At 35.5% G+C, this 11661-nt stretch overlaps 1 protein-coding gene across 1 annotated transcript; it reads right to left on the bottom strand.

Annotated features, from left to right (window-relative positions):
• Window positions 1-2365: 2365 nt before the first annotated feature.
• On the bottom strand, window positions 2366-9406 carry GCG (glucagon). Its single transcript, XM_010296206.1, has 6 exons — window positions 9309-9406; window positions 8746-8907; window positions 7837-7890; window positions 6082-6219; window positions 3777-3920; window positions 2366-2865 (listed from the first exon to the last, which is right to left on the bottom strand). The coding sequence occupies exons 1-6, from the start codon at window positions 9404-9406 to the stop codon at window positions 2844-2846; spliced, it is 618 nt and encodes a 205-aa protein (XP_010294508.1). The 3' UTR covers window positions 2366-2843.
• Window positions 9407-11661: the final 2255 nt, after the last annotated feature.

Raw genomic sequence — 11661 nt, 5'->3', positions numbered from 1 at the left:
GATACATTCACAATGTATTTCAAGTAAGATGGGACCCATACCCAAACTCTTTTGTAGACTTAAAAGTCACATCAGGTGCAGAGGTGCATCACAACAGTGCCATTTTTTGTAGCGTGCCAGTCAAGACCCCTCATACACACCTTGGCATGTGATTTTAATAAGCTATACACCGTTTGGGTCCTTGACTGGAAGGAAGATTAATGTTTCTGAGAGCGGATGAGGGTGTAGCCCTGCAGGTAATGCTGAAACATGCTGCTGAGCATGATTCCCTTAAGCAGTCCCACTTCCCTTCCTTTATTTGCCAAGAGCAAACTGAAGCCCCCTCATACAAGCAGCAGCACCACAGGCAATGCAATCGACATAACTGACAGCTGTTGCTTCATTGCCTGAAGACTTTGAAAACCACCTATAATTTAAAAAGAATCTTCAGGCCATTGTGTTCCTAAATTTCTCTACCAATGTACCACTCACAGCATGTAAGACCTAGAATTATCTCTTCCCCTTACTATAGTACAAAATTAAGATTAAAATATAAATAGCAGTTCTCTCTTGGCTTGAATGCTGCAGCTATTTAGCCCTCTCTCAGCCTGCAGACATGGGTAGCTATTGTCTAGTAAAGACACATTTTAAAGAAGTGACTGCTACTTATTTCTTCCCGTATTTGTACCATTCACTGAATTTAATCTAGAATGAATAAGAAGTACCCAGCACATACCTCACTTTTGATCCCATATGGACTTGCTCTGTGATTTCAGGATATATAAGTCCTAGTCCTGTTCAGCTAAAACATGTTAGGAGCTTCTGGAACATGCTCAACTTCATCTCACTTCTGAAGAAAGGGTGTCTTTTGATTCATGCTCTAGATTGGGACTTAGAAAATTAGAGGTTAAATATTTTTGCTGTGTACCAGACAAGCTGCATAACTTTGAGAAAATAATTTATACCTGTGTTCCTAAAAGCATGTAATTTGTAGAAATGTGGGAAGACAGTATTTTCATATATATACTGGACATAGTGGAATAAAGCATTTTAAAGACAATTGCTTAGTCTATAGAACTAGAAGAGTTAACTGTACTGTTTCAGCCTGGAACATATGGATCCTGCTGTGTGTAACTGAATCTCTTTCAGTTCCAGAAGCACTTGGAACCAAATCACTGTGTATAAATGTGATTAAATAAACAACAAATATATATACATTCCTTTCCCCCTCCTTTTTTAATCTCCAGTAGTATTTTGGATGCTATGATTTTTTTTTCAGTGCAAGGTTCTATTGAGTTTTAATTGTTTGAAGTTGGGATGTTAGAAGAGCTTTCTGTTGCTGCTAAGAAGCTGTTCTAGATACCAAGTTGGGTATGATCAGTCCTGATCTGAAATGATAGAATATTCATTTCTGTAGCACTTTGGGATGACAAACTAATCTTATTTTTCCAGAATTTCTAGACCATCAGTGAAAGTTTCAGATGCCTTTAAAAAACAAATGAGACACAAAACAATACTAGTTATGCCTAGCAAAAGTTATAGGTGCTAATTCTGATTCAACAACACTCCTGCTTCACATCAACTTCTACTAGATACTTGCTAAGCCCATTGGCTTTCTCTTAAACCACTTGCCCTTTAGGACATATTAATGTAGATACCTGGCATATTGCTATTATAGCAAGGGAAGGAAAGGGGCTCTGAGTAGTCATCAGAAGTAAGGGGTGCATAACAGCATCTGTGGCTATTTGAGAGTTGCAGCTACTACCACACCTATAAAACCATGCCCTCGCCTGCTGAGTATGATAGTTTGGATTACTAGAAATATGGAGATCTGCAAGCAAAACAATCTGTCACCATAATGGAGAAGGCATAGGTTACTGAAATGACAGTTGTTACAGTACGATGTTGCTAAATGCAAGACATGATGGACGAAGCGGTTCCCAAAGGAAGAAAAGAATACAACACAGATTAGAGTGAGCCCAGGGCCGTTTGAGTTGGCTTTACTTGGCAATCTTATAAAATTTGAAGAAATTATGTGGCAGTTCCTACTACTAATGGAGTGTCTTGCACTTAGTATTTTTCAAAGCTGTCCTCCTACTTTTGCTGAGAAACCGGAATCCTAATGAAGAATACTTGTCTGTTCAGTCATGTTTCTCCCTCTAGCTCCATCTTACATGACTTCTTTTTCAACTAAAGATAACTGAAAGTTCACACAGCTCTTTTCTGAGAATCATTATGGAGAAAATGTGACAAAACAAAATGTTGAATTTGTTTTATCATTCAAACAAACCACTTCCAAGATCTCAGTGATGCTAAAATATTAGAATAAAATGAAATGGAGTGCAAAGAGGCACAAGGGATTTACACATGAAAAGTCAACAGAAAAGAAGCTTGAAAAAATTTATTTAAGGCTATCATTTAATGTCCTTAAAGCTTAGCCTTTTTATAACAAAGGTTTTAAGAGGGATATTCACTTCTCAGGCATTTGTAACTGCCAGCTCCGTACAAATAACACATGTAATTGGTGATTGAATCATTTGTGTGTAGAAGTCAACTTTTTAGAAAAATAATTTTATCATTAAATATAAATGGAGTTACTGCAGTCCTAATAAATGGAAAATATGAAGATATGGAACTTTCGTAGTCTTAAAGCTTTTAAGGTAGCCATCCCTTAGACAATAGGTTTTCCATATATAAACCTTTGGCAACACTAAACTATAGTACAATTATTTCCTGGCATGCAAGGTGACATAGCTTTGTTACACCCAATGTAAATGACAGAATACAGATTTCAGAATCTCTTAATAACTGGCAGTTGATGCAATGAAGATCTTCATTTATCCCATTTTTATTCTGCATTTTTACTAGTATTCTCCCAGAAGGTCCCTGGAAAAAAAAGCAGCAGCAATTAGGACATATTATAAATCTCCCAAGGTTTATGAAATATGTGTGGAACATCTTTTTTCTGTTTAAGAGTTAGGAGATGTTAGTTCCACAGACCCCTCAATGTCTCTAATAACAGACTGAACACAATTATTCCTAAAGGAAGAGCTTTTGAATGGTTTCTAATAGATTATTTTTCTAAATTTTTTGTTTCAATACTGAACTACAAAAAACACAAAAATATTAAAATGTTAATAAAAACTGTATTTTAACCACAGCTTCTAATTTTTTTGGAGACTATATTGGTTGTTTCAGATTTCCAAGATCAACTAGTCATTTTGAGTGCTTCAGTAGTCCAAAGACTAAATGTAATGAATTTTTACAGAGTGGACACCGAACATTCTAAAAAAATCTGGCCACTCACATGTGCCTTGAGTTGGCATTTTATTTTTTTTTAAACTCTTTGTTAATGTTAACAAATAGTTCTTTAAATATTAACCAGTTCACAGAGCTCAGATAGGAAATGTTGCTTTGCCAACAGCATTTGCCTATATACAGGCAAATTAAAACAGGGTTATTAAATAGTTAGCCATCAGGAACTCAGATTACAGTACCCTATTTCCTAATGACAAGTGGAAAGTTTTATTTTTCGATAACTTAATATGACCTTACTTCTGACAACATTCAGTGGCAAAACTCCCCTCCAGTTAAATAGGAAACTATTAAATAGGTTCACCACTGATGCAAAATACAAATTATGTTTGGAATGATTTCTGTTTGGTGTCTTATCCTTGTTCAGCACAGTCTGTATCAAAGTTTGTAACACAGTTACAGATATGTCAATAGTTAAGAGAAAAATTAGCAGCATTTAAAACTCCAGTATATTAAGAATAGCACAGTCAAAATTCAGGCACCTTTGGGTAACTTTTGTGTTAATCAGCCATTTTAGGAACTCTTTGGCAGCCATGTCATCAAGGACTTTGTTGATATCGCTCGTGAAAGTGCCATCTGCATGTCTTCGGCCCATTTCTTCGGCCACAAGAGCTTTTTCTGGGAAACTTCAAAGGGAAGAAATTATCAATCAATTTGCAGATCAAAATAAACAAACCATTTAAAAGGACCTCATTACAGGATTCTAATACACTACACATTTCCTGTGATTTTAAGGAGTTAAGGATTGAGCCTGATGTTACGGCTCAATATAGCATGATGTCTATCAGAACATCTTTTGAGGCATTATTTTCACAACAGAATAAAGCAGGGAAGTCTCCCTTTACCAGATGAGGACTGTTCCCTCAGGTGAGACTAAATTCCTCTCTAGCATTTTTGAAAAAGCCATACATGTCAAAACATACCTCAGCCTGCAATATCTGTGCCAAGTAGATTAGGCATCAATAAAACTTACAGTAGATTTACTAAGAAACATTATTTAAGAAAAATCATTAGTAAAACATTATAGTCAAATTTTCATACATTTTTTCTGTTTTAATGGGGCTTAAGTCCTGGTTATATACTTACAATTATATTGCATAAGTATTTAGATGTTAAAAGCAGCAACTTTTTTGGGGGGTTAAAATAACTCAATTACAACACCTGTAAAAAATCTATGTGCTTGTTTGCTATACAATAGATATTGTATTTGGAATCAGATCCTTATTCTTGCTCTATCCTTTTTTGACCGCTGGAAAACCATTATGCAAGAGTCTGATTTAGAAAACTTTCCTCTCTTCATCCCATCAAATATAGGAAGATTTTAATGGGTTCCATTAAGGTGGGCTGATAATGAAGCACACTGTGCTCTGGGACCAATGACAGGCAGACTGGTTCCTATCATGCAATAATTTCAGGGAAGGCTATATACAAGTTTGACCACAAACAATACTAAATATTGGAAAGCAGAAGGATGGTCTACATTTAATTGTCCACCTAGGTTTCTAAGTTCAGTTCATCACAGCTAGGCTGTATTTCTGTCTTACAGATACTGAAATAGCCTATTTCTGCTCGTGAAAATAAAACATGACAGAAAACCAACTGCAAATCTGAACATAAATATGAAGTGGCACCAGCCTTTCTCTTCTTTACATAGCTGACCTAATTTATTTAACTCTGTTTTTTCAGGAAATCATCATTATTTACAAAATTTACTTTTACCTATTTAGTATTCCTTGACTACAACACACAATCTTGTCTTACAGATTATATTTTTTTATTATTATTTATTATTTTTATATAGTGCGAGAGACTTACATAGTACTTTACAGCTGGTAGAATATATATAATCAGAGGGTGAACTGAAATCCCTGCCCCGAAGAGCTTACAGTCTAAAGGCACAAATAAGTATAGAACAGTTAGAAGGTGGGGAGTGGCATGTGCATGGTGTAGCTCCTAACCATGCAGAGTTGGAAATACATGAGAGGGAATATGCCTGCAGGAGATTGAAGGTAATGCCATTCTAAGTGTAAGACTATAATGAAAAAAAAAAAAAAATCATGAGTGTGTATATGAAGTGAATAGGCTCGAGAAATCTGTAATGAGTATGTAGAGAACAAGATATTAATGAAAGAAATCAGAGGCATAGGTAGGTCAAAACTGTGGAGCATTGCATCCAGGAAACCATGAACCATAGCAAAAGAAGTAGAGGTCTCTTAAAAAGGAAATAAGTTATAATTGTAGGAAATGGTGGTTATTTTGGCAGCAGCAACTTGGGGAGAATTTGTGGAGCATGGGAAGAGGAAAAGAAGTCATCAGTTACTGCTGGGAATGATCAGCAGCACATGGAGTACAGTTGATGACATTGGTAAAACTTTAATCTTGGAAATACTGCAGAGGAAAAGATTGACTGTGAAAGGGAAAACCAGAGAAAGTAATTTGACACTGACTTGAATCATCTTAATGATAGTTAAGGAGACTGTAAGCAATGTTATGTGAAGGGGGAAAGGTGGTAGTTGGAAGGAGGTGTGGTTTAGTTATAGATATCTTGACCTTAAGTGTAACTTGACCTTTTAGAGTGTAACAGTATACTGAACAGGTTTGTTTTAATATGTATTTGAACTTAATAATGTAAAGTGGTAGTCTAACACCCACAGGATATCTTCTATTGCAAAAGAAAAACATGAAATACAGCAAGAATGATCAAAAACACATCAAGGTTTCATCAGACTTGATTTCTAACCCCAAAAGCAAGGCAAAATTTAATAATAGGAATGGATGGATTCTTACTCTCTTCTTCCTCGTCCATTCACTAACCAAGCAATGAACTCTTTGGCAGCTTGACCTTCCAAATAAGAGGTGATATCACTGGTATAGGTGCCTTCAGCATGTCTCTCGAATTCAGCATGACGCTTGGAGATCGCATTGCTGAAAGAAGAGTGATACTATAGGAGCAGACTGCATAAGGACTTAATTTTTTTAACCTTTATTGATTTATATTTCCTACCCACCACTAGCATTTCTTACTAGGGAGAGGGGTTTTTTTTCTTCTCAAATTACTCTTGATTTTTCTTTTCCTGATACCTTTCAGTTCTGTGCTATGCAATACAGTTTTGTGCAGAGACGCCTGAACTTGTTCTGAGCAAATCAAATCAGGTGCTGAAAGCTGTATTGGAATGGTGTTCTGCTAGATCAATTAACTATGATCAACAAACTATATTGTATTATAGAGATATTCTTTTTGTTACCTGTTGTGTTCGCCTAAAAATTTCCATTAAGCCACTCCTCCTACCTTCATCTTCATTATTTCTTAGCCAAACTTTTCAGACTTAATTCCTTTCAAATTTACATTTTGAATTGTTTTGTGAACAACCTTTTAATTGTCGTTCTGACCAAGTGATAATCTTGGAAAAATTTCAGGCCTGATCACCTCCAGCTTAATAAAGACAATTGCCTTCTCCCCCCCTACACATCATTGTGCTTCTTTCTCTGAGATAGCACAAGAGCATGTCACGCTGGCCTGTAGGAAGGCAAACTGCACTGAGAAGTAGACATTTTATGGAATATTTTCCACAGATAAGTTCCCTAGCATTTATATTTCATAATTTGCTGAAATTTTAGCATTTCTATTTCAGAATTTCCACCAAATTTTCAGGCCCTCTAGCTCTTCCTATTATTTTTTGTCTTCTTGGGATTTCACCATTCCTCCCAATTTAGTACCATTGCACTTTTCATCAGCATGCTAACTAGAGTTGCTTGGAACATTTTTAATGAAACGTTAATTTTGTTGAGATATGCTGTTTCATTGAAGCTGAAACATTATTACAGATTTGTAACTGATATCGACAGTGTTTTGAATGGAAGGATCTTTGTGATCCGTGCTATCCTCTTTGGAATTTCTGACAAAAGGAAGAATTAGTACAGGTATTGCAACCTGTTTTGCAAAAACACTTACTGGATTTTTGTTTTATTTGTTTCAAATTTCTGGTCCCTCCAACCCTCTCCCAAAAACATTGTCAAGAAACAAAATTCTGGCCTCCAGCAGGTCTTGTGTTCTCCTTTCCTGTAATGAGTTGTTTATGTAACATGGGACCGAGCACTTGGGGCTGAGCATTCTATCATGTTTTATCTGCTCTCTGCAAATTGGTGCCTGGCCATTTTCCTTTCATCAGTCTTCTCACTGGTTTTCTTTTCCTCATCATAATTTTTTGTTTATTTGTTTCAGCCTTTTTCTATACCAAGTTTTCCTTTTTATCTTATTCTCTGCTCTCCTTTATTGCTTGAAATGTCCTTTCCTGACATCTCTTCTCATCCTGTTGCATTCCTTGAAGCCACTGCACATAGCTATAGAACACAGGCACAGGAATAAATAACATAGAGACATTTCATCTTTCCTCTGTAAAAAGCAGGTGCAAGATAATGTCTTTTGATAGGTATTTCTTGGATTATAGTAACATTATAAAGAATACTAGTTGTTTTCTTTCTTGTTTAACAGAAAATAAGCTCAAACTGATTTTGAGTAACAAGTTGTGGCAACTAGAATACCTTGAGAGCTGGTCCGGGAATTTGTCATTTTCTTTGTCCTCCTGTCCTTGTTGGCTGTAGTGGAATTCCACAATCATTAGATCATTATTACCAGTACATTGCAGAGTATACATAAGCTGATAAGATTTTATTGGTTATTATTTAAATATTATGATTAACAACCATGACTGATAGATGAGTATTATAAATAATTTGAGGCTTATGAATTTAAATTAATACAATATCTAGAAATCATTACTTTATACTTTAAAAAACTTCCACAGGCATTTAAAAGCATTAATATCATAGATCTTTGGATTCTGTGGACTGATCTTTTCTAGAACACAGGGCATACACTTACATGCTTTTATGTTATTCTTGCTCTCAGCTTGGTAGCTTGTGTTTAATCAAAGTATATTTTCAAAAAACATGACAACTCATGCCTTAACAGTATACCTGTGATACTGGGAAAGTATCCAGTGGTCAGCAAAACTTAAACCTTAGCTCCCTTTTCACAAATGAAACTTCAGGATTAGAGTATCCATAGATAGGACTAAGTTTTATTAAGGCCTAATGGCCCAGACCTTTACCTTTTATTTACATATCTTATTCCTATTGAACTTATTTCATTCACAGAAACAATCTGTCCCAAAGAGGCTGAGATAGTATTTTTAGATGGCATATCAGGTAACATACTGATACTACACTTGATTTATCCAAATCCTTTTGACAGATTTTACACATATTCCCCATTCTATATAAGATTTCCTTATGTACTTTACTTATTTGTGGATTATACATGGTCTGTGATGGGAAGCTGAAATCAAGAAACTGAATTCAGCTAGACTTTTGGCTGTTGGAGATCTATATGGAGACCTATAGCAACATGACAAATGTGGACATCTATAGCAATGTGACAAAAATGCTTACCCATTTCTTTTAGTGCTCATTAACCATTGCACAAAGTCCTGAGCTCGTCTAGTGTCCAAGTACTTGCTGTAATCACTGGTGAATGTGCCTTGTGAGTGACGTTTCACTTCATTCATCTGTCTAGAGTCATCTAATGGTTCAGACTGGGAAGCTTTGAATGATCTGTGAAAAGGTTTGAACTTGTTAATTGGCAATGGTTATAGTACATTCTGCATTGACTTTGCTTTTAAAAATACTATTTTATACTCTCGCAAAGTGAAAGCAAGTGGCATATTGATCACTAGCTGGCTAGTAAAATGAATCAACATAGCAGATTGGATACTGCACAATTACAAGGTCTTCTTGGATAACTCAGTCAGCTATTGTTTGTAATTCCAAAAACTTGTGTGCTATACTTTGCAATAGTAAAAACTTTTGCCAGTTCCAATGGTAGATTAAGTAATGTGTCATGGTATATAAAAAACTGTCTTCAAGTCATAGTATGTTTTGCTTCAAACTAAAACAAAACTTTGAAAACAAAGCTCAGGCCAGGTGTTTCTGGAAGTTTGATCTAAAGAATTTACCTTGATTTCTCCTCTGTATCCTGAAGAGGATTTTGCCAGCTGCTTTGAACTATCATTAAAAGGAGCCCAGCAACAAAATAAACACTTTTCATTTTCATTGCCTGTGAAAACAGAAATAAGGCAGCAAAGAAAAATATAATCATCTTTACATACGTCTGAATCAATTATATTGAAAAGAGACATCTTTAATGCTGATCTAAATGTGAAGGTATTCAGACCCTGTGAGGATGGGGTCCATGTCCAGTGGCTGAAGACTGTAGTGCCTTGGGTAGGCATTCAAAAGACATAGTCTCTGTACTAGTCTTTAGGCTCTAGTCTCTATTCTAGAATGCAAGGTGAGCTGAAAGCAACTGAATCCTTATTTTCTTTTGTAATATGAGGATAGAGGTCTGTATCTCCTTTGCTCTGTGTTCTGCTGATGGTAAGCATTAGATCTGTTTCTATAATATTGCTTTATTGTAAAACTAGAGTATTAGTGTGACTTTTTTTTTTCCTAGCTCATTCACTAGAGAAAAAACAAAGCAAAACTTTGTCAAGAATACTGTCACATTAGCAGCTCCCCATTCTTTCCTTCTGGCTCTCCACCCTCCTTTTAAAAGATCTTTTTTTAAAATAACAGATATTGCAGTAGTAGGCATCTGGACTTAATAATAACTTATAAATAGGTGTGACTCCTTAGAAAAAAAAAACCACCAAACCACACACTGGCTTGTCTTCAATTCATGATATGATATATCAAGTTTTGCTTGATGCACTATTGACATAATACTTTATTTCAGCTTAAGGGCTTCCATTATGGGGCTATATGGGATGTACAACGTATGAGGTATATACTTCATATTAATGGTAAAAAAACAAAGCAGAAAATATTGTATCCCAGATGTAATTCTTACTGTTACAGGTCATTCTATTGGCTTCAACCATGTAACAGAAATGGCCATATTATTATGTGCATCTTCATCACATGCACTGTAATAACTTGACCAGTCTCAAGTGACTTCAGTGTGAGATTATTCAATGTAAACTGGAGTGTTACAATCTGTACAAATGCTTTGGTGATCCATATCCAAGCTGTGATTCCCTTACTTGCATTAGTGACTGGTTTACTCATGCAAGTAGTGCAGTAATAACTTTTAGTGAATAGTTACCAATGGGAATAAGGCATTCTCTAATCTCCTAATTATGTGTACAATTTTCATTATTTAATGTAGTATTATTAGTCTGTTGACACATGATCCCCTGCAGGACAAACTCTGTTGAACAAAAAAACTATTCATTTGAGGCTCACAAAACCCTATGCAAAATGGACTATGAGCAGCTAATAGCTAATAGATTCAAAAGTGCTTTGCATAAACAGGAAATGAGAGGAAATCTACTTTAGAAAATCAACTAGTATATATTGTTTATTTGTAGTTATTTTGGATCACTTAAATTTATGGAATGAATGTATCGAAAAGGAAATTAATTTAAAATTTGGTTAGGTACTTTTGACCTTGACAAAGAAATTGAATATGCCATTCATTCAATGGCTAAATGCTCATTCATTGAATAGTAAATGCTCATTAATTCTAACTTTAAAATCAGTATGGATCACAATATTAATCTGCTGTGAAACAACAAATGTTGCAATGAGTTCACATCAGCAAAATGTCCCTGGAAATAAATTCATCATGTACTTGGACTGATACTTGTGTATCTGAAAGAGCCCTTCTGCCATCCATGACACTTCCCTATGGAAGTTTATGTTACAGTCTGAAAAACAAAGGGAGACAAGAAAGGTGAGTGCATTGAAGTAAAGCGATAGGTGGCAAAGTAAGATCCAGCCAAAAAACACCCTCCCCACTAAATGTAATCTGTGCTGAACTCCTTCGGCTTCACTGGATGAGTTATTTATTGAAATTCAATAATTTATAAAATAAGGCAGTTTGAGTGAAAATGTATCTATTCTCTATTGTAATACCATGTCACAACAGGCTGAATCTAAATATACTATGGCTTGGAGGAAGCCATAAAAAAGTTATGAAGGAATGATGTGTAGAGAAGGTGCAGATTACTTTGTCTTGAAATTTAGAGTTGGCTCTGAACTCAGCAGCGCAAATGGGGAGAGCTATATGAACATCTCTGAAAAAGTAAACTCCTGCATCAAAAACCTTACTGCTGTAGGACTCAACTCTGCTCCAGTAGTCTGCCCAGCTTCAGAGCAGGTTTTTTTATGAAATCTGTTTCTTCCATCTATTATAAAATAACTTATAGTTGGAGATGCAAAGCTTGACTGTTGGCAGGCATTTTTGTTATGGTTAGGAATAATGTATTGCTTTCAGTACTTTGAGAGGCTTAATTTTTAAAAGAATCT

Source organism: Phaethon lepturus, unplaced genomic scaffold (genome assembly GCF_000687285.1).
Source record: "Phaethon lepturus isolate BGI_N335 unplaced genomic scaffold, ASM68728v1 scaffold6481, whole genome shotgun sequence".
NCBI classification, from domain to species: domain Eukaryota; kingdom Metazoa; phylum Chordata; class Aves; order Phaethontiformes; family Phaethontidae; genus Phaethon; species Phaethon lepturus.
This window is presented reverse-complemented; position numbering and strand designations above follow the sequence as displayed.

Coding starts and splice junctions, on each gene's coding strand:
- GCG (XM_010296206.1), bottom strand. CDS start 9,406: ATGAAAATGAAAAGTGTTTATTTTGTTGCTGGGCTCCTTTTAATGATA. Junction 8,908..9,308: donor GATACAGAGGAGAAATCAAG/GTAAATTCTTTA, acceptor ACCTTTTCACAG/ATCATTCAAAGCTTCCCAGT. Junction 2,866..3,776: donor AACACAAAAGTTACCCAAAG/GTGCCTGAATTT, acceptor TTTTTTTTCCAG/GGACCTTCTGGGAGAATACT.